General features: G+C 44.7%; 1 protein-coding gene across 1 annotated transcript in view; it reads left to right on the forward strand.

Moving 5' to 3' along the window:
• LOC111251625 (uncharacterized) overlaps positions 1-24,359 on the forward strand; it is a 66,355-nt gene that overhangs the window by 38,894 nt on the left and 3,102 nt on the right. Inside the window, exons 2-3 of the mRNA XM_022808361.2 lie at positions 21,070-21,181; positions 23,258-23,406. Coding sequence (XP_022664096.1) covers positions 21,070-21,181; positions 23,258-23,406 — 261 coding nt within the window. The remainder of the gene's footprint in view (positions 1-21,069; positions 21,182-23,257; positions 23,407-24,359) is intronic.

The raw sequence follows: 24,359 nt of genomic DNA on the forward strand, positions 1-24,359 counted from the left end.
GCTCAATAACACTCCATTGCACAATGTGCCTTGTTATTTGGTATCAATAGTTTTACCTAAATATTTGCGGGCGACGCGTTATCTTGCCAATGTGTTCTAGTGCGAACGTAGCGTCGGCGCATCTGCACCGAGAGATGTCAGACAATGTATTGTATTTCTTTTGTAGAGAACCTAATTTTTTCGTTCGAATCTATCTATCATACCACCAGACGCTTCTGTCATCATCCGCCTTCGATGTCTGGGCAAGTAGAAAGCTCTGTCCATCTGCCTGCGTTAATCTACTGCGGCATGTAATGGCGAAGCGTAAAACGACTATAGAAATAGTCGTCCTTCTAAGTATATCAAATATGGAGAGCTACAATGGACAGAGTGTCTAGATGTGGATGAGCGCTATATATACGGCTATAGAACATGCGCGTGGCGGTATATGGAGCTATTGCCTTTACTGCGACGACTATCCGTTTTGCCGCATTTACATTGTGGACATTTTCCATGCGATACTCCACTCCGTCGTGCGTTCATTGGAAAATCTGACCTCATTTTTGACCTTTCTATAGCTAATAGAGACATAAAGTACTAATTACAGAATCGACTAAGTGAACACAGAGGATGGATAGGAGGAGTTGATAGATTATTGCGTTGTGACCGCATTTGAGAGTCAGCCGCATCATCAGGCGTGTGAAGAAGGAAATATGCCGCCATAGATACTATTACCGGTTGGAAATCTTCAGTCGGTTTCATATCTAACACTGTTATACACGAGCGTTCAACTATTAGCGCACGGTTGTGCTTCAAATTATCGTAGCATCGGCGTCAGGCACCGATATGGAACAATCGAACAAGCCGCAATCTTTCTTCAAATAACCTGTTTTTAAACATATGAAGTAATAATCATCACGTTCGTCTGTATCTGCGGTATCCTTGAGGATGGTCCAGTTGTTTTTGTCGACCGTCTTGATTTCATCGCGTTCGTAGGCACTGTTGTTATCATGTTGAACTTCCCGTTGTACTGTCGGCACCATTGCTCCCTTAATACGATTACAAACCTGTGTTCCCCCCTATGTTGATATGTAGCAGAGAGCAAACAGAGATTGTCATCCTGTTCGCACTTTTTTCCACGGTCATGGCTTATCCTTCGAGACCCGGAAAACCCGTCTGTTTGTTACTTCTGTATATTCTATTTTGTAGCAGTGCTACGTACTATACGATGGTACGTTGTTCTCCTGCTAAGGACGACGAGCCTTATAAATCAGTACGTTGTGATCTTCCGAATACATCCGGGTGTGTACATTGATCAGCCTGTTTCATACCGATCAATCGATTAACGGTTCCGAACGACGCTTAAGAGTACCCGTCACAGAACCGTCAGATCTACCACATTTAACGTTCCGTTTTACTCCGAACGAAGCAGCCGTAGAAACAACGCTTTATTTCTGTACAACTATCCCATTTCGCTCGTCCCGAACCCAAAGCGAGCCACTTCCATAGCTAAACTCTTAGGTCTTAGATTTTTGGAAGAGAAATTTTCAGTGTGAGTTAACAGGTTTGTTACCAGTTAATCAGCGTTCTGCTCCAGTTCAATCAAAGTTCCAGAGGTGCTCAGATACGAAACCGAAAAGGTCGACGGTTGTAGACACCGACAAAGCTATGAGGTGCTTTGCAGTGTTAAATTTCGACGCAATTACGTCTGTCTGTGTCAAAATTTGGCACAGAGGTCAGACGTTTTAGGGAAACTGGAAAATATCGATATTGACGGCTCCAATTAGTTGTCGTTCCTTGCAATTGTAGTAAAATCAGTAATAAATTTAGCAATTATATATTGCCAAAATTTTCTAGTATCCTTGTTTACATGAAGATTACGACCATTTTAAACGCAAGTCAAAACGCTGAGTATGGATTCAACATGCTATCGACGATGACGGACCTATGAGCCGAGTCCGACACCTATGCTTATTTGCCCTTTGCCAAATTATTCACTCATACCCAGACTGCCCGCCTTGTCTTCAAGGAAAATCGCGGTGTTACGTCTGACTGTACGGATCCGGCACCAGTTAGGCCGTTTTGTGCATCGATTACGCTGGTCCCCTTTATGCTCTGATATAACGTATAGGTAGGTAATCGGTTATGAGTTCTGCTAAACGACGCCTTTTATCAGAATTTTTACCATTTTTGAAATGCGTGAAATTACGCCAGTCACATTTGTCCTGATACAGTATATGTTCAGGTCGTATGTACATTATAAATTACTAGCTCATATTGCTTGAAAAGCGCGCGCGTACGCCAATACGGCAACGTTACTCGACTGATAAATTGCATTGACATTTTTTTTTTATTAAACAGTTTTCTTCTGTGTACATTAAGTTATAGGAAAGGTAGGACAGTTTTACGTTGTGGAACCCTTGTGCTTAGACCAAGCCATTCGAATTGAGCTGCTAAATCTGAGGCACTAAAAATTTTAAGCCTTCTTTCAGCTACGTAACGTTTTTTTTCATTGAAATCACACCTCTCATATATAAGTCATGCGTGGGACTATATTAGCAGGAGTTCAGGCATCCCATTATCTGGGTTATGAATGGCCCGCCCATGAAGATGTTTGGCTATTCGAACTCCATCTGCTAAACCGACAGACAACAATATTACTACTCCTTCATATCAAACGCCATGCTTTAAGACTATTTTTCTCGTATGCATATTTGTAGATAGTATTTGCAAGTTGTCTATAGCCGTTTGGTAGTATCTTTCACGATAAAATCTCTACTGCTACTGGCAAGACTACTTTTATCGAGGGGAATATCCCCACTTCTCCTGAGGCACCGACGGGCAACTCGGCAATGAAGGACTGACTCTAATCTAGTGTAGGAGTGCCAAAACAGTTTCTAGCCTTACTGAGGCAATGCTCGATCGCATGACACTGATAGCTCTTAGGCAAGGTCTCCGCGTAATTTCCTTGTCGAAAGTCCTCGCTGCTCCAATGGCCGCGCTCGCTTACTTTTTCCATCCAATGCTTCGTCCGCCCGCCTTCTCGACTCGACTGCCGCCCTGCTCTATTGAGCTGATGGGGAGCAAATATTTTCACACTTAATAAAAGCTCAACGCCGTCTTTGTCTCTGCGCAGCTATCAACAAACACTCACCACCTAGCTCTCATCCAGCTCCCGCGTGTTTAGCTGCCAGCCCTGGTGCAACGTGATGGGTGTGTCCGTGCGCCTTCCGATGCCCCTTACAGTCTATGGAAGCACAGAGCGTGTTGAATCATGGACTCGTGCATACCCATTGCGGCGTCGCCATAGCACTGGTGGGCTTTTTATTATACAAAGCAAGTCAGGCGGCTGGCCTATACCGTCTTGACACTTACCGCAACCTAACAACATAGCAGCGTTGTAAGCCGCTTTGTAAAGCGTGCAACTTTGCACCGACATAAAGGCACCCATTTACTCACACACATTGTGTTCTATGAGCATACTTCGTCTTGCGGAAGCTAGGCAGCTGGTAACTCTACAGCATGCTCGTATTAAGCATGGTATAGCCAATAGGTCGCTATGCTGATCAATTATAGCATAGCGAAGAAGTAGCTTTTGCTGATGCCTAAGCTGCCGGTCTGTAGCTGTTCAGTTCGAGGTCAAGTCTAGGGGGACGCGGCGGAGAGTGTGCAGGAAGACAGACATGGCCAATTTACTTGTAACCTCCGTGATGAGCGTGAGTGACGCTTACCTCACATTCGTTTTAACAGCGAAAAAAAGGAAAAGATCGCTGGCAGATTTATATTAATCGATTGCGATCAGTCTGACAGCGCTGCTAGTCTGGGTTCAGATTGCGCAGTGGCTAGACCATATTAGCTCAAAGTTTTCATAGCGATGAACGTCGCCACTGCTCGGGAGGCGGTGGAATTCAATAGAAACAGAGTTCTTCAATGGAATTTAGCCTCAGAAAAGGCAGCTGAGCAATCCCCATGTCGTCGAAGGATGTCGGCATCAGATACGCCAAATGTCTGGACCACGCAGAATCTGATCGTATGCTTTAGGTACATTTGGGTTGTTAGGCTCAATTCGTTCGAGTAATCGAACGTTCAACAACAATGCAGCAAATAGTACCATCTTGAATCTTTATTCGATCTTTTTATAGAATGAACGGCTGTATGCGCAAAACCGCACGTTTTGCATTCAGTGCAAAGATAATTGTATCTTCTCCGTGCCTTAAATATACATCCTCGCGTGTACCCTTTATGCGAACATGTCGCCACTAAACTATCAGCGCCGCTAGCGGCCAGTTCTTTCTGCTGCATCGAAAATGTGTTATTACCTGTTTACGACACCACGTTAGACCAAAAACAGTAACACCCTAATGAACTTTAATTGGGTGGTTACCGTTTGCCCATGAACCGCGCGGCACACCCTCGTTTGCTTTCTATTCGTGGACCATTAGGCGCTTCTTAATTACAACGAGCTCCTGTTTGGCGGTTCGAGTTGTTTTTCTTTACCTTCCATTAATGTCGCGCTTGTCAATGCCCCATCAGCGCAACAAGGCCATCACCACCTGTAAACTACGCCTTAGGAACATCCTATTACCGTTATCGCGTACAACGATGTCGTCAAATTGCCAATCGGGACCGACATCTGCAATTCCCTGTTTGGCTTGCCCCAAACCGAATGCTAACCTCGTTGTCCTTCTACTTCGGATACCCATTCTCTTTTTGGGAGCGAAATAGGCAATTCTCGACCTGTGCAAATGCTCCAGCGCCGCACGTTGATTGCTTAACTTAAAGACGACCTTACCTGTTTACCTGAACAACGTAACCCCACTTCTATCTGCATGGCACCGTTCTTCACCATCATCTATATACGTCGCTATTTCAAGCGACGATATGAAATACTGTGTTCGCTCTTGATACAAAGAAACACCTCACAGAAAGCGAAGGCTTTTCGACCACGGCTCAAGTCCGACAAGGAAACTATTAAATCTCGCTGCTTTCATAAAAGAAACAAGCGGCCAAGCGCTTCGGAGAATATAGAGGTGCCTTTATGCTTTTTGAGAATGTTCCATCAACCTCTCTGTGGATCTGTGTACTAAAGTGCTCACGTACGTACTGCAGGAAAGGCAGAATCGTGAAATTCTTCAAGCACGTCTCCATCTTTCTTCCTCTGGTTCTTGATAAGGCAACACAAGTCAGCTTCGGTTCGTCCTCTGACGTTGAGCTCAACAACGTTAAAAATCCCGCTGCCTGCCTGTTGTTCACGAGCACACGCCCCCATCAACTCGTCTGATCCCCGACGGTGCGCTGTAATCGCAGTAGTCGTAGCAGCAGCTGTAGCTGTAGTTGTAGTCCAGCATCCAGTAGCGCCCACCATCGCCGCTTAAATTCGCCAGCCACTACGATAGTAGCGGAGCGGCAGCGGCACCACTTCTCAGACCGTTAGTCCCATCTTCTCTCGCATCAACTAGCGCATGTTTCATCGATAGCGAATAGCATCTTGAGTTGTCCCTGCAATCTTATTCGGCTAGTGGTTCCCGCTGTTACACAAACGGCGGGCCGACCCACCGACTGACAGCAGCTTTCTACGGTGGGGCTATCCAGCTACTCGTCACCCCAGGCTGCTGTAACACGGCGGAGGTCTTTGACTCGCCTTGTTCTTCTGCCACTTCCTCTCCTATCATCGCGCACTATCGAGGGCAAGCCGACGGCTGACGATCGGAAAACTGTGTTCATTCGGGCAGCAAGCAGGAGGACTCAAGGGACTCAAAGAAGTGGGACAGGATTCAAGGAGGCTGCAGTTTGCCTTGAACCCCCAACTGTCCCGCTCCGCCTGCCCTCTGGCATTTCTCCGCCCCATCCACTTTTGCCCACCCACGAGTGTTAATGTATTGATAGCGGTGACACACAGTCTGCTGGATCCACCAACCTCCGCATTACTACAAGTATGTTGGGGTGCGTAAGGCAATGGGGAATTCTCCTGGAAGTGGGTGTATTAACACCAGCGGGCTTACACTCGTCGCCCAAAATATACTTTGTTCGCTCAACATTGCACATACGCTGTAAAGCAAGTAACATCCGCCCCCTTTCCATCCTAAACCTGATTCCCGTACACACGGCATACACACACAGAAAGGCAGCGGAGCTGAATCGAATCCACAAACATAAACGCCACAACTCTACGAAATATAGGAGGTTCGCGCCACGCTGCCTGGTTCCGCGGCCGCGGTTGTCTCAGTCTCCTAACCTGCTGTCCCTCGACAGCCCCCGATAATGCAGGAACAAGAAATAACGTTGAGTTAAAGAGAGAAAAAGGGTGAGAAAACGACACAGAGAGGGCGGAGACGGCAGTTACGACGACTATCGTGTCGGGGGTAATTGCGCCGGTTGGGAGAACTATAAGGCCGCAACTGGCGCTAGCGCTCCAGAGCGCTGTCGTATGTGCTCCGAGCGCCCGCCTGAACGACGCCAGCAATGAATTGAGCCAAGGCGGTTCGAGATACGAAATAAGCGAGAGCAAGAAGGAAAAGAAAGGGAATCGAGATAGAGATAGAATAAGGGGAGAGGAGCTGACCGAGGGCTGTTCCGGGGGGTAATCAGGGTTAGGTCGGCAGAAAAGAGCGCCAGGGGGGCTGTAAGAAGTGATGATCGCGGCTGAGCGAGACGCGGCCTGGTCGACGCGGAAAGGCTAGGCGGCGGATGCCCACCACCAGCACTACTAGTACAGGCCGAGAGCTCCCAACGCTCGGCTGGCAAAAGGAAGATAGCGGAGTAATTGTTTTATAAGTGCGCCTCCCAGGAGAAAAGAGTAGGTACACTAAGATGTGGGCACGTCCGTGTGTGTATTATATACAGCGGATGATACGATAAGATGTTAAGCGAAAGTGGATGAGTGAGTGGGGGGAGGATCAACGGATGACTGTGCTGAACTGGATCGGACTACGATGCTTGCTTGTACGAGAGTGGAAGAAGGCTCTAAGGAGGCTGAACCCCTTCCGCTTGACGATGTGTGTGTGCGCACCGACCGAAGCTCGCCGCACTTGCAATATTTGAAAGTAGCCACCGAAGCTACAACCACCATGGCCCTGGCCACTAGTAGTGGGCCGCAGGCACAGATAGTGTCTGAGCGAAAGGCGGGGTTAAAGAAAGGAGGCAGACAAAGGGGTATGGTCGAGTGTAAATACATATTTCATACGATTGGTCCCTCTTTTCTAGTTACTTGGCCTTTCAGTACTGGCTGTGTGCATTTACTATGCGTGATACAATGAATCTTGTCGCACTTTCCCTTCATTAAGCACCTAGTTGTAGAACGAGTAAAGAAAAACAAAAAAATTTGCAAACCTATTTAAAAAAGGCTGTCAGCCCATATACATCTGTATAGCTGCTTGCCGATGCCGCTGTCGCATTGTTATATTCTATTATCCTGCTTTCCTATGTTCTGTGTTAGCGTCTTGTAGCTTATATAAGCTTACTCGATCGTTTCGAATTACATGAGTAAATATATAGTCTGACTTTGTAGACTGACGTGAATCGGATAGCAACTCGATGTTATGGGAACTGCCAGTAGATACATACGTATTGGGTAAGGTGCCCACTTAGAAAAAGAGAACAGAATGTGCAGTGTCAATATCGCTGCTGTTTTCTGACGGACGTATTGGTGGATCATCATTGCCGGGAGAACGGTACAGGGGTGGCTTTTGCTTGTGTGTGCTCTAGCCAGCCATGTGGACCCCGACCGGCAGTCCATCCAGCGAACCCCTCAAAACAGCCAGCCGCTCGCTTAATTGAGAACATGATGGAAGCACCGGATAATCGGGTTAGATCCGGTGGGCCCATGAACGATGAGGCGACGGAATTTACCGCTGTGGCTTGGATAGGGCAGCTCCAGTGCTAGCATGGGCATCCTCACGTCTGCTGCGGCCCCGCCAGCATGACTTTAGAGCAACAGCAGCCGGCACCACCACTTGTCTAGTGACGATAACCCAGTTATAATATATGATGAGCTACGTTTGTGAGTCGCGAGATATTCAGCGTTAGTTTGATGCTATAGCATGGTCAGGAGATAATCCGACCTGACCGAGATGACGTGATTAGGCGGAGGTGATGGACCCCAATCAGTATTCTACATGATGCAACATAGGTGGCGGGATATTTGAGTGATGAAAGCCGCAAGTTGAAAAGATGGCCGCAGAAAAAAGGAAGGAATAGACGGACAGTGTTTTAAATCGCTGGACCCTTCTATATTTTGCTGTAGCTATATCTCTGCCCTTCGCTTTCTGTTTTCGTAGGCCCAAATCAGTCGTAAGAAGCAGTATCCGTCGGTATGACAGTTTCGCTCTTTCGTAGCCTGTATGGGATACTAAGATTCTCGTATCTAACGTTGACGTCAAAAATTATTATTGTAGATTATTGAAACGCGATGATGGAACCATAGGAAATATCGTCAAGGCGTTAAGCTTTTTGTGTGTACGCACGATCTTAGCGGCAAATTCACTGGCTATTCCGTAGGATTCGTAAGGTACTCCCTGTTGTCGCCATTTGACTGATCTGTCTCGCCGAGCTGAGGCTCTTTCCATGACGGCACAATAAAGCGGTCATCGTCGCCATCATTATCCAATAAATGTTCTTATCATAATGCTACACGCGTACACCGATTCATCACAGGCGCACGGAGATTTGTGTGCGTTATCTCGATAAGTGGACTTTTCAAGAAGTCACCTATATATACGTTCTCGTGCTAGTATATATCCGAAGCCAATCACTAAACCATCAGCGATTTTGCCCATCTGCCGTGCCAAGGGACGAAATGAAGACATACGAATTCGCCATCGGCCATTGATAGATTTCATTTTTGCCGGTTTCCACCGTTATCGCGATTGTTCTTATCGTTGACGATAGTTATCAATATGAGAATCGACCACTCTTTTTATTCGCCATACTTAAGCAATATAGTATAATACATTGTTATAACCATTGACCATTGGCCGCCTGTTACAAAGAGCCATTATTATTATTTATACTCGATCTTATTATCGTTATCTCACACGATTCTTTACCATTTAGAGTATTAGTTTCAAAATCTATATAAAAACTACGCGTATCTATTCACTATACTCTGCAGCAGTGGTACGGCTGCTCATCGTATTGCCTGCCACTATTTTACTATTCTTCCCTCCACTATCGTATTACGTTAACAATTATCTATACAGAATAATAATATGGATATACTACGTCGATAACAGATGCTCTGTGCCGCTACGCATTCTAAAAATGCATGATTTGAACATGGCTGTCCGATATTTGACGTGTGAAAGTGAATCCTGCGTGAGAGCGATGTGTTGCGGCTAATTATCTGAAAGTCGCCGTTGTTGACGGTAGCCCGCCGCGGTGGCGACTAAGGCTGCCATTGCGTCTGTAATTGCCAATAGCACCGCAGCGCTCAGGGGCCTCGTAGGCTCCGAGACAACAAGCGACCATCAGCCGAGAAATAAGCATCTTGAATTAAACTATTTCATTACCTTGCTTTCTACCCAACATCCATCACGGCCTCTATCTGTCTGTTCTCCTCCCGGGCAAAAACGACGTTTGACATATTTGAGATGAAAAGTATATACGCACAAAATCACTCTGAAAATCCTCCTCCCCCTCCTCAAGCCTCTCGGGGGGTCTAACTTTCCATCGTCAACTAGTAAACGTCAACTGTCGATCATTCTGCTATCGTTTCTAGCTATGCCCGCTAAATTAGTTTAGCAAATTTACAGGTGGAAAATCTGTGTAAGGATGGCTGTCATCTACACAGCAATTGTTGGCGGGCTCTGCACAGCCAAAATTAAGGAAAACAAATGGCAGAGACTAACGGGCTATCGAGTGAGCGGAAAAAAGTAATGCGACCGTGAGATTATTATTAACAACATTAACAGTGACGATATACTGTGGAATACACACGCTAATACAATGTAAACCATTATAATTGTTACAACTTTCGTTCACAGACGTTCTTGTAACTAATTCAGTCTATTTCACGATTCGAGTAGAGTGAAATACGTATGTAGTGGTAAAATAAGCTACCTTTAGAACGCTCTGTCGTCCTGCAACGATGCAAACACATTTGATGGTGAAGAAGACTGTACCTCATCACATTTGATGAGCCTTAAATTACCGTTTATTGATCTAATTTACAGCTGAAGTTCTGTTACATCAAATGTGAACTACCAAAATAATATATGTAATCATGATGTTCGACGTTCTATTTGGATTTTTCATCCTCAGGTTACCTTAACAATATTCGCAGACCAAATCTGTAACGCTATTTGTCCTGGTATCCGATCTCTCTAGAAGTAGATTAGCCTACGGGTAGGGGCAAATCTCTGTCCTTGGGTCACCAATTCGTTGAAGTCAAGCTCCAACCCACTTGCAGGCACTGATACGACTGTTTTATGAAATGATCATAACAAAGTATGCCTAATATCTCCTGTAAGCACCTATCTTTGACGTGTATATGGATATATGCATTATAGAGAATATCGCCCTGCTTATATGATTGGGCTGGCCTCTCAATTCAGTTCTCTGTGCATCAGTTTACCTGGATGCGCCATCTGTTAACCTCTCTTAAGCAATAGCAGTTAATCATTCAGAAAGCCCGTCTGCCGTAAACGTTTTAAGTACGACTCGAGCGAAATTTTATGATTATATCGATCTTCGCTTGACTATACCAGCCTTCGGGCAGGTTTCATTTATTTCAGGCCGAAATTTCTTCATCGTTAACATATACAGGATTTTAATGATGATTGCAGGCCAACGACAACAACAACAACAACAACAACAATAATAATGGCGGCAGAAGCGGCATAAATAGTGTCAACAATACACTTAACATTTACGTCATATCAATGCTGCCCCTGATGGTGGAAGGGCATCATCAGACTCCTATGAGCACCGTCGTCATTCCGGCCGCTTCCTTCACATCATCGTTGGTTTGTTGTCGTTTCTGCCGCCGCTGTTGCTGTTAGCAGTAATGCCACTAGTGTTGCTTTTGCTGAAGTAATTTTTTTGTGTCTATGATCATATTCGTGTCTGGTGTTTGCTGGTTGATCTATCGGTCTATCGCCTGTCGGACACATGCGAATGACCCTGGCCAGCGCCCTTCTCTATTCTGTCCGCTGCCGCCGCTGCTGCTGGCTGCTTCATTCGTCGTTGGCCGAAATAAGTTATTACGCTGAAGCCGCCGCAACAGCCTCGGCGGCCGCGGCTGCTGCTATGGCTGAAAATACCCGCGCGCACGCACAGACTAGTTCAGACTGTCAGATGGACACCCAGCGAACCAACGTAGCCGTCGCTAAGTCGATCGTCGCTGTCGCCAGCAACGAAATGGTGCTCACTTACATCAATCGACGGGCGATGCTGATTTCAGCAAAACCAGCTTCGGGAGCTCAGGCAAGCTTCTAACGAAGCGTTGGGTTCCGTTGTACGGTGAGGCTCCATAGACAAGATCTAACCAAAGTCGCGGCCACTGCGAGAGCAGCGCCGCCCATGTAGCAGAAGCACTCTCAGGCCTTCGGTCTTCACGGTGGGTCCGTCTCCCTGATCTTCTTTCCTTCCTGGTCCGAAGAGAGTCGTCGACACAAAAGCGCGTAGATGAGAAAAAATGAACAGTAAAAGCGGTCTTCGGAGCGATGGACAAGTGAGCGGATAAACAAGCACTTCAGTGGCATCGGCCGCAACATTAACATCATGACTAAAACGACACCAACAACAGGGTTCACTGAGTGCTGCGCGACTAGAGGCGGGCCCCCCGAAGATCTAGCTAAACCAGTTCAACGGAACAGAATAGGCGAGTCAGTTCACCATCAAGTGGCCTTTCCGATTCCCCTTGAGTCTTACACATAGGTAGCAGCACAGTCAGCAACAGTAGCTAAAAGGCAAAATGTGTGCTCTTTCGGCCTGGGCCCTATCCTTAATCGCTGAGATCGTGTTGGCTCTCTGCTTTTCACATTAGAACATCGCTCGATGGCTGCTGCAGCAGATTTTTCACAGAACAGATCCGGAGGGGTTATTATGGCATTCTCCAGCGAGCGGACTTAGGCTAGAGAGGATTATGCCGGTTTTCGTTTCTTATGCCTATATCTGCTTTTCTGCCACCAGTGGTGTATACTTGCTTGGCTTAACCGATATTCAGGTATTACACACAGCCAGGTGTATGCTGTCGTGCCGAACAAAACGTCACAGGATGGACGTTACGTCTGTAGCGCGGCCCTAGTTGACAGGGGAAGATAAAAACAAACCATGAATCATCATTGTCAGCGCCATCATACCAGCAAAGGCCGCAGCGGAAGAGCATAAGTATATTTAACTTTCTAAATTAGCAGTTTGCCTTTACAACTATTGTCTGACTAACAGCAGAACAAATAAAAAGAAATATATATATATAGCATTGCAAGGCGACAATGGGTGGTTGGACGTTAGATTAAAAACTCGCTAACCAGCGGTAAAATAAAATCTGATCAAAATCAAAGCTTGATGTTATTGCTGATGATGCTGACGACGACGATGGCGTACTTTTCTAACTAAAAGCGAATGAACAGACATTGAGGAAGTTGGATGACATAAACGTATCCAAAGGGAGGCAATGTGACGCCAAAAATTGTTCCCACTGGTGTCTGTCGCATAATCAGGTAATTCAATTATCTGAGATATGAACTGCTCACCGATACTGATGTCGCTACAAGAAGATCTGAGCTCCGTCGGACAGTATGGTATGGAGTGATGTTACAGCTTTGCCATATCGACAGCTGGCATTGCTACACGCATTCATCATTAATTAATGTCACATTTGTCGTTGTCTAAGTTAAATAAGGCAACATTCTAATTTTTTGTTGATTTTTGTTGGTAATAGGCATAGTAAAAGTATGGAAGAAATGCCACCATCTGGGATCGGCTGTCCAGCTCCAAATTCTGCTGAGACCAGTGGCAACCACATCATTATGAGTATTTGCCGCGCTCGCGGCCAGGACGCTTGATGCAATGAAAATTGAAGAACAAGGCTATTTATCTTGTTGGACGCTCTCTCTCCATGATCATGTTCATGAACGGGAATCCGTTGGTCTTCGTTGTTTCTCACCGTCGTGTACTTTTGTCTTAGATAGTAGTCCCCAAAGAGACAAGATCCTAGAAGGTACACACACACAGTTATACAGTACACACCGCGCAAAGCCACTAAGTGGGTGTTAATGATGCCAATGAATCCCATCGCGGTCTCTATCTGTCCTACACTCTCGAGCATTGGCCTTAAGTTTCACCTCAATGACGACTAAACGACGTGGCAGACCAGAGCACAGTGGGTGGTCACTGTTGTTGTGGCTGTATCAGCTACAGTCTCTATCTTTGCGCAGGAGTGGTCAGCTCGACCACATACAGCCTTAGTACTGCGGCCTCTCGCTATTTCTTCCCCTTCAGGTCGATGTAGGCACAGGTCGGATTCTGACAGAGGCTTGCCGCTTTCTTGCTCCACGGAGAAGATATAACTGCATCGACAGGAGAACGATCTCTCCTTTTCCTGCTCTGTTCTGCTCTCTCTCAGCCACTTTATTACGCTATTGTAGTAAAAACTTTAACGGGCCGGTGACGTCCGGACGACTGCGTAGCGATAAGCTAGCATGATGCCACATGTCTACCCGCATGGTCTCCCACGGCCCATCCAGATCATGGACGAGGACTGCGGCTTGTTTCAATGTGGCGGAGATAGTTCTGTACTTTGTCTTCTTCTGCTTCTAGAAGACCTAACTGAGGATTATTGCTTTCTCTCTCTCTCTCTCTCTCTTCTCTCTTCTCTCTTCCTTGCTCCCCTTAGAAGATGTATGTTCTGTTAATGATCTCACCTCGTCCCTAGTCTGTAGTGGTTGTTTCCTCCAGGCAAATGTGGATACGAGGGTGCGTGTTCATGTGACAAACTTGTCTCATCGCTCAAAGTCTTTGGGTGGCACTCGTGTAGCAATAACCGCATCATCGTTATGATTGGCTAATGTAACGACAACAACAGCACCAGCAGAAGTAGCAATAACAATACTAGTCCAGAACATTTCAGGTGGGATACAGCTGGGTCCACTGTGGGTGTGATCGTCCAGAATGACTCTATAAACGGAGCAGGAGAGAAGCACGAGACAATCGAAGATCCGGGCGACCGGGGTTGCCGCCTTTTTTCCAGTGGCATTCATCTGTTCGGGAGGTCATTAGACGAGGGGAGAAAATCTTCTGAAATCAGGTACAGATAGTCGTTTAGAGGAGTTACGACTGCTCTGGGTAGCCGAAACAGAAAATTCCGAGCCCGAAGACGATGAGTTCTAAGTAACTTTGCGTTCTCGAGTATTCACTTCTGTTGGAAAAGTTATACACAGATAACACAGAAACAAATGTATGCAATTTACCTGCAACCGATTATGAAGCAAACATGTTTCTATTGCAATTTATCTACTTTTTGAAAGACCATTTCTCATAGGGCGTATAACGGAAGAATATTGTTGTCTAACTAAGATTCAATAAATGAACGTTTGTACATAACAATCAATGAAAATGAGATACGGCCACATTTTCAAATCGGTTGTACATCATACATTGCGCGCAGCTTTCGCCATCGTCCTGGTTCAAGCTTCGTGCTCACCTGGCTGGCGTTCACTCGACGGGGTGCCACCCACTAATAGTGTTCAGCAGGGCGGGAATTGAGGAACAAGAGGTTTCCAGCAATTTATGTTGTCACACCAACGCTTTCATGCACACACATCGATGGGGCGAACATCTCCCGTCGAAAGATTCGTATGCCGTCAAAAGAAGCTCCCGTTACAGTTCTGTGTCGCTTAAATCGCCCCATCGAATAACTTCAACAGACGCTCCGCATTGGCTCTATGCATATAGTTGTTGTGTGGAGAAAAGCGGATGCCGAATTGGCTATAACAGTCGCGTATTTTTGGACACGCACCGCAGCGCGCACCAATGTCTGATAGATAAAGTTCGAGACATTGAACTTAACTGGTTCATCTAGTCGCTAATGGTGCCTTCGATAAGAAATGCTCGCACGACACCGTGAATGCAATAAGTTTGATTGGAAATCTTTGCCTATAAGAATCACGGCGCTAGGTAGCTCATTTATGTATAATACGAAGGATCGCCATAATGAAGACAATAACAATTAAAATTATAATGCTGATAATAGCTATAATCATCGCCAATACGCTACTACAACTCTATTCAGTTACTTCAATTCACTCATTTCTGTCGACGCATCGCTGGCCGGCTTGAAGGTGCGCGCTACCGCAGACTTAGCCAGGCTAGCCAAGAGACAGTCTAACCCACATTGATGGTCTTCAGAGTTACGAGCACCCCTCCCCTACGCAGCTTCGAATATACATTATATTCATATCTATATATGCACATGTGCACGGTCACGGTATACATCCGTCTACATGAGCAACCAACAGCCAACACGGAGGACTGGTCGTCGCAACGGCGTCGCCACGCCACGGGACGATCGAGGCATTTTGCCTTTGCTAAACAGCTAGCCTCATAGGCAGCGGTTGTTAAAGGGACCGATTCTCGAAAACAACAACATTCACATAAAAATATTACTGGGCGTCGTCTGGTAGTGAACGACACGTGGGGACGTAGCCTGTCGTTTTATGGAGGCAACCGGTGCCGCACTAATCAGACAGGCCGCCTGCCCGCCCCTTCTAATCCGTCTGACTTGTCTAACTGGCCCAGCGCCCATTGGTGACCAGAATGTTTGTCTTTCTGGAACGTCTATCTACACCCACTTCGAGCACCAAACGCCTACCAGCAAACAGCACATACATTACGAGAATAACTATCCGTGTGTTCACGTCACTGCATAACGTCGTGTAACAACGGACCGCGATGCTGATAAGGAGCCGCTCACGTGACGGCACTTTTAGTCAATTCAGATTAGTACGCGTCGCCATGACGAGTATCAAACGTGTAGTTTGCGGTATCAACGATTAGCGATGGTTCCGACAGCGCCCATATAGAAAGAAAGGAGAAAAGCAGGCCGAAAAGCCATATGAAGATGACGAAGAAGAACCGATCTTCTGCACTTGAGCTCTCGGCATTTTATCATTCTACTTTTACCGAAAACATTCAAAGAGACGAAGCATCAATAATGCTAAAAAACATGTGGGAGGTGCGTACTCTTCTATGTGCATGTGTCGTATAGGTAAGGCACATTAAAATTTAAGTGGTGATACCCAAAGTGCCCCGAATTGCATTTATCAGCGTTTTTTACCAGCACCGGGCCTGTTTATGCTCTTCACATGGGTGAATTCACATGCATGGACAGGCATATTTCTGACACTGGGGGGCAACAGCAGCTATAAGTTTTTGATCGCAGCTAGGTCTCTTTCCCTCGATCCATCCTGTCCCGTCGTCTTGGCGCAAGCCCTCACATGAGTAAGATATGATGAACAATACTGTAATAAACACATGAACGTCGCTTCGTTGAGAGAACATAAAGACGTTTATATTCGAATACAAATTATTTTTGCTCTGAGCACAGTGAACAGCTCTACTACGATCCTATAATGGCACTCACAACGACGATTAGTATGAAATAACCATCGAAGTGAGCATCAGCAACAGTATCCGTCGTCCATCGGCGACAGCGGCGAAGATGTGAGGCCACAGGCGAAGCACCCACATCAGGCGGCGTTAGCGAAAGCCAAAGGAAGGAGAAACAGACTGACTTCACCTTACCAGAGCGCCCAAGAGGCACCAGATCGGCAGCGACGTGAGACAGGCCAAATGCAGCTTGTGGCGGCGCTAGGGACGGCCAATAGGCTTGAGCGACCGAACCGCCCAGGACGCGCCATCGCAGCATCATCGCGTACATACGCACAGCAAACTACGCATTTTAAGCAGGCTTGGACCTGGCTTTAACAATTAACTTTTTTATGTTCTTTGTCGATGCATGAAGCGTAAGCGATTGGCTCACTCAGGCTGGTCAAATTATTAAAAGCATTGTACTTTTTCCGATTTGCTTGAATCAATTGGTGACGGAGCAAATAATGGGAAGTAAATATGTGATTCAGTAAGCGGCTGACCGAGAGGATCGGATGCGGAATGTAATCCGGATTAGCTATTCTGGGGAATTGCCTTTTGGCTGGTAGCTAAAAGGTGTTTCGAAGTAGGTTAGCTAACTAACTAACGTATGCTCAGGTTACGAAAGCTATGCGTTACAAGGGTGGACAGTCGAAGAAGCGCGAGCTTCGAGCTGCTAGAAAGAAGAGAAAAGGGCGTTTGCAGATTATCTTTATGAGCTCCACTTTTCGGCTGCGATAGTGTTATTAGTAAGTAGCGAGCGGGACCCCATACAAATCGATGCCGTAAACACACATAAGCCAGTTTGTATTGACTATTTCTGATATTCCGCTAAACACACACGTATACGCGCGACGGAGCAACGTGTGTCATACGAACACAAGCAAGCACTCGTGCTTTTGAATTCACTAACCTGGGTCCTGCAAACATAGTCTAGTTGGACGCTGGTAGTTTCCTGCCTACACGGCACGTACGCGTGCAACAGTTGGGCCAGGTGTGCAGACCGCTGAAGCAAATGTACCCATAGTATTTGGCATGTGTAGCACAAGAACAGCGTAATATAGTGAACTTATAGAAGGGTATATAGTAGATATGTTCCACGTAGTAGAGACGAGTGTCGGCAGAACGCCGAGTATACTTGCCACTGCTGCCACAGAGACGTAAAACGACGTTTTTTTTTGCATGCGCACATTTATACTCCAGATAAACTACATCTGTACAAGTTTCTGTCTATAGACGTATTACAAAATAATGCGTTCCACTTTAATCAGGAGAAAACATCGGCCGATTGATTCAAACAGTCCTAAGAAACGAAGGGAACAGTAGCAATGCGAGTTTACTGTTGGTGTTGCTGCCGCGGTTCCGCCGCGAACGGTAACTTCAACTTCGAATGAACGTAACAAATTCTGTCACGTGACAGCCAACAAAGCAATGTCTCCTCAGTGCGAAAGTGACAATCGACTCTATAGCGTTGGTCCTCGAGCGAGCATGCTCCACTGTAGAATACAAGCTGGAAATAAATGATTATCGAAGACCAAGTATTTGTCGAATAGCGTCGCACACAGGCTTAATCGCGGAGACACAGTTTCATGGTCGCATAAAAGCTTGTCTATAACAAACTAGATAAGGCCCGTCCAGGAAGAAGTTGACACCACTTTATCAGCGTAAACCTATAATGATTCGTCTGTCGTCGACTACACGAAGACAAATCGAAAAAATGCTCAAACAGACGGACTCGTCAGGTAGCTAGACCCGGAATATATGTGTTATTGAAACTTGGCCTACATACATGGCCGTGTCCCATGAACTAATACAAACCATATCACTTCCGGCAGATACGAAGACGCGTGGATTCTAGAGTCTGAGACAAATGTATAGTAATTAATAGTGACCTTTATAGCCATCAACCGCAGGCTGATACACCAGCGATTGCTGATCCTCGTAGCTTTGACCAGCGAAGTTCCAATGGACATTTTGTTCGTCGTCATCTGCTATTGATTTACTCATTGAATAAATTTGTTGCAAATCCTCTTTATTTGGTAACAAGAACAGATATAGTAAATATTATAACTACGATCTGATAGCCTCTGCTGGTTGATGCTCATTAGAAGATACAAGGGCGATATCTAACGACCTGCATTACAGGTTTCTATTAACGTGGAGCAATTTCTCATATCAAATTAGTGATATTGTGCTTCTTAATTAAAAATGAATTGAATTTTCCAGAAGGACGTTCGATGGTAGCAAAGATTACTATTGCACATAGCCAAGACGACTTAATTTTATGTATCTATAATCGTCTTTTTGTCTTGAGATAGTTATGTAATCGAAAGGCTGGCAAGCGAATATCTGAAAGAGTAGTGACAAACGATTTTATAGAAAATGATGGTCGGTAGAGGGCGGTGTTAAATTTATTTTCTAGTGCATTCATTTACTCCTGAGCTTTGTCGTATATAGAGACCGGGAGAGCAGACGAAAAAGGATATTGCTTTGTTTGCAAACGCGAATTGCTTTGTTTCTAAATGAGCTCACATTATATAACATTGTTCTTATATGCAGTGAAACAAGCGATAGTCCTTCGTGTATGGGTATTCACTTCGGCGTTGTAACAGATAAAGGTTACGTTTTATTTCGTAGCCGCCGGCTCATTCACATGTCCGTGAATGAAACGAGCAGGAATTTTTTCTCGTAGTGAAAAATCTACTTTACACTTTCATTTGGCGTCGTCGGCTTGCCTTTCGGAGACGCATAATGAAAACTCCTAACCGAGTCATGTAGTGGGCCAACAAATGCGACTATTCCACGTTCAACTAGCGTCGTTCGCAGATCATCACAACTTTTTTCTAACAACAATGTATAATAATACTATGTTGCTATACTTGACCGACTACGCCTATATAAACATTAAACACAATCCCACATTTTGAAAGGAGGAATAATAATAATAACAAAACGATTAGTAACAGCGAATACAAAAGCTTGTGTTTGTTTCTCCTGCATTTTGACTGACTTTACTAACAATCCCTGTTATTACAATTGTTACGACCATTTGTATGCCTTCAACGTCTATTCCGCGGAATTGCTGGTAACAAAAAAAGCCTCATTCTGTTTTCCAAGACATCCACTTGTAAAGGCCTCTTGAGAGAGTACGGTAGACCGACCAGGTAATCTGTGACACGATGCGCGTGTCTCCGTCTCTGGTCGCAAACAAAGGATGAAATCAGCTACAACTAAAAATGCCTACGTGAACATTTTCTTTTAGCCTAATGCCACTGTTATTCATGTTTATATTATTATTTTTATTACAGTAACAACACCGACTACAATTTCGTGTATATAATGATAATTATCAAAATATAAATGGGATTATTAAAACATAGAATATCTTTCGTCAAGCTCTATTCTTGTCCCTTGCGTCGTTCTCCCAAAGCCACGCATACCACACGTATCGATCTGGCCATTGATTTTTCTTCGATATTAATTAATCGTAATAAAATATATATACGTATCGCATGGTTCGCGTTTTCTCGGCTCTCAAAGCTACATAATATCTTCGTATAAAATCTTTGCCTCGCGGGTATTCCCGTCCCGTTTGTTTGATCGTGTCTCTTTCCATCATCACTATTTCGCGTTTACTGGATTTTCTTTTTTGATTAAAAATGATTGTAATCAATCCTATTGTATTGCTATCTACCAGGGAAAGTCTGCACGTTAAACTCTTCTCTCTGCCGCCTTTCCGACTCGGCCTTGCCTTTATTAGGGGCTTTCTTCGAAAATATCGAGGAAGTGAACAGCATTTGCCGCCGCTGTCGCTATCCTGCTAATAACATAGAGAGAAAGATATATTGATGCAACTGGCTCTGCCAGCTAGAACAAACGTATGAACGAACAAACAGCTGCGAGATCGCGGTTCTCGCTTATCCGAGCGATTTCGATCGTCAGTGGAACGATATGGGGACACGATGTGAGCGACGTAACGTATGTGTATAAATATTCTTCCATACCATTGCTCGCTGCTAGCCTCAGGCACGGTATTATCGCCTAAAAGGTAAAAGGGCATAGATTTAAATCCACAGACACTGAGGGATGTTTAGGTGGAAGGCTGATCGTTGAGAATCCACCAGTTGCTATAGAACAGGGAAGACAATTTGAATTGATAGAATCCGAATCATGCGGTGTATGTACATACATACATATGGATATTATGGGCAGATAGGTTAGCTCATAAACACCTTGAAATCATTGGATATCTAATGCATTTGGGGAAGCGGAGTCGTCGTTGTTGTTGTCGCTAGAATACGTTAAAAAAAAAAGCCAAAGATCTTTTATAATAAACTATTATAAATAGAATAATGGGGCGTAACATGGAAAAAAACAACCCAGGCGACTCTTACAGTGATCGGTTAAATAGCAGTGCTGTAGTAATGATGTCGATAGCTACAATATTGTGAATTCATTCATATAATAAACGTATGTTTTTGTGTTTCTCGTTTTCTACAATTACAGGTCCCCGGTCAAAGAGGACGAAACGTAAGGAGAAGTCTGATGAAAAACGTCCCCGAACAGCCTTTACCGCCGAACAGCTTCAGCGACTCAAGAAAGAGTTCCAGGACAACCGGTAATAACGTATTCGTTAAGGAACTTTGCCGACTTCTAGAATCTAGGGAAAAATTAAACAATGGCGAAATTTACCAGTGTGCATTTGTCTTGTTAACTCGTATCTGACTGATGTTGACTGAGGAACTGACAATGCAGTATCCTAGGCGAATTTCTCAAATGGGAAGATTAAGGCACTTTTGTCTGTCGCCTCTGTTTGATTTGAGCTTTTGACGGTGGTAACAATTTTCATTGACGATCTAAAGCACCAGAAACCTGTTTGCTTTGTAGCCCTCCCTGTGCAGGACATGAAGCACCTTACGGAGCCTGAACTATTGAACGCTGCCTGCCTCGTTATTGCTCCGAAGGCACGGTTATATTAATCATCCCGCATGTTTCCTTTATATGGTGTCCATTAAGATTCCGTTCCGTAAGGGTGCGATTTCCATAAAGAGTCGACCTACGTCCGAACCGTCCTCTATAACCAATACCGCCGCCCTTCTATTACTACAATAGAGATAAGGGCAACAAAATTAGCCTCACACTAGTTATGTTAAAGTGAAACATTCGCAAACGCGCATATCTACATTTCGGAAGGACGCATAAAAATATGTGCCGTCGCTCATATAATAACTATTATATCGGGGAATATTCCAAAAGGGCATATTTTAATTATCTGAGGACGAGACAGTGGCAGCAGTATCATTGATGCAAATATATGCAACCTCTAAAACGATTATATATTTGGTTGGTATACGAGACGCTTAGACGCTTTCTCGGTAGTGGGCATATAGGCGCCCTCCATACCGGTGGACTCTGTTTGACCACGTAGGAAACTGCTGGGCTGGGTTGTGATGCGATACACAGTTGTTTTTATTAACCAGACAAACTCAGATAGATCCGACACACGCATCCGTACACATGTTATGGTTATATCTATTATGCAGAGTCTCTGGCTGAGTGGCAAGACGGATCCACTTTCGGGAATCAAATACTTATTGTATAGAGGTAATAACATTACGGCTACTTTTTGGGAATACGATTGCCGCCGGCGTTTCGTATTGTCTGACCATCTAATGCATGTTTAGCTAACCAAATCAAAATCACGGCACAGACTCGTCGCAAAAGAGAAAACTCTTTATATCAACGATCCGATGGCGGTCGGTTGCATATTTTCCGACATGCTAGTCAATATCGATGTCCGTTAGTGTTTGGCAGACCTCAGGTCCCTTCATGAAAACTGAATGGGGCTGATAGAAAAGGGGTTACTCTAGTAAGCAGGACGAGAACGTTCCCCCTGCTGAATTAGGAGCAACAGTAAAATAGTGGGATCCAGCCGAAATCGAAGCGCCCGCTTCGAGAGACAATCGTTAGAAATAAATTAGCTACGAGGCTGATCGTATCTCTTGGGTCTTCCCTTTATAACGCTTGTTGTAACACAGGTATTGCCTGCTATTATTTAATATGCACGACCGTAGAGCGTTGTCTTTCCTTTACGCCACTAACCTAATGAGCATATATATATATATATATATATATATATATGAACCTCTATTGTCTTAGAAAAGAAATTACAAATGAGATAGCTGCAAATGGGCTTTAATAAATCAAAATCGATCGACACTGGGCCAAGCCTTACAGCATCGTAGTTAATAACAGTTGCGAAACAGTACTATAAAGTAGGAGTACTGCATGACATCAAACATCTCACAGGCTCTAAACAAATAGCTATTCGTGCTACCGTTGGACACCATCTCAACCTTCGTGTATCTACAGCCACAATGATAATGATTCATATCTAACAAATATAGTATACATCAATAATACATGCATATCTCAGTAGATAATAAGTATCTGATGAGCTCCAGGAGCGGACGAAATGGAGGCGCAACAAACAAAATAAGTGTCGATTTCATTATCTCGTAGCTAATTATCCATAGATGGAATGGTGGTAGATCGAGAATATTCCGAATGGAACCCGACTGTAGTCTTAGTTAGCCATTGTCGAGCATCTTAAGCGTCAATGTTCAAGCTGAACGAAATATAGATATGCTAAATGTTAGTATGTGTGTTTGTCGTGGCCTACCTTGCTTTTCAGATACTTGACAGAAAAGCGTCGACAGGACCTGGCGTCGGAACTAGGATTGAATGAGTCTCAGATTAAGATTTGGTTCCAAAATAAACGCGCCAAGCTTAAAAAGTCTACGGGACGACCTAATCCGCTCGCGTTGGAGCTCATGGCTCAAGGTAATCAATGTAACCAAATGATACATGCTCACTCATTTGCTATTAGTCATCCTATCTTCTGTCATGTATTTCCCATTACTCATTGGATGAAAGATATCTGTATCCGTAAGTTACGTCTAGTCAGTCACTAGTTTATCTGTTATTAAAATGGAATGTCACTTTGTCCCCTGAATTTAATTAAGTTTATTTCTTTTTTCCGTACTCACACAACGAGGAACTGTTGAAAATCGCTGATGAAAATGATGTTGAGTAACTAGCGCCTGTTTCAGCTGCGATGGGCAAGCCATCGTAGCTGTAATTCAAGAAAAAGAAACAACTGGGTTGCCGTTCGTGGTATGATCCGGCTGTTTCCTTGAAGTACCGAAAATCCTAGTAGATCTCATAAGCACGCCCGCTAGGTCGCTGGCAGAGACGGATAGATGTACTCATTGCGTACATCTTGATCTGTAGGATCTGTTGGGAGGGCCTGATAGCTATAGATAAATATGTCGATGTTGTTTAGTGACATAACAGTCTATCAAGAAGACGTAACCGAATTCTATCGATTTAAACTGATATAATCTGAATCGTCAAAGTGTCGATTCGTCTTCACCAGACTCCCTTGTTACGCAATAGAACCAGACGATTCCGTCCGCCGAGGATTATGACTCTGGTTAAATCGAGTCGTTCTTTCGTCTATTTGTGAGTTCAACCATAGGACTATAAGGACCAATTCCACTAATTTGACAGGCATCATTCCATTCATAAGGCAGTCATGAGACGGCCTTGTGTTTACATGCTGACGTTCTATTAGTGATGATTGAATCATGGCTGATGGTAGTACTTACTGCTTAGGGACAGACCATACCGAAATTTGGCCTTTGACGCGAGGAGATAAAATGCAATGGAAGCGAAACAGATTCACAGTCCGTATAGTAGACCTTGTAAGCAACTATATCGAGATATATAGTTGT

This window comes from Varroa destructor, unplaced genomic scaffold (genome assembly GCF_002443255.2).
Source record: "Varroa destructor unplaced genomic scaffold, Vdes_3.0 BEIS01000005.1, whole genome shotgun sequence".
Classification (NCBI taxonomy): Eukaryota; Metazoa; Arthropoda; class Arachnida; order Mesostigmata; family Varroidae; genus Varroa; species Varroa destructor.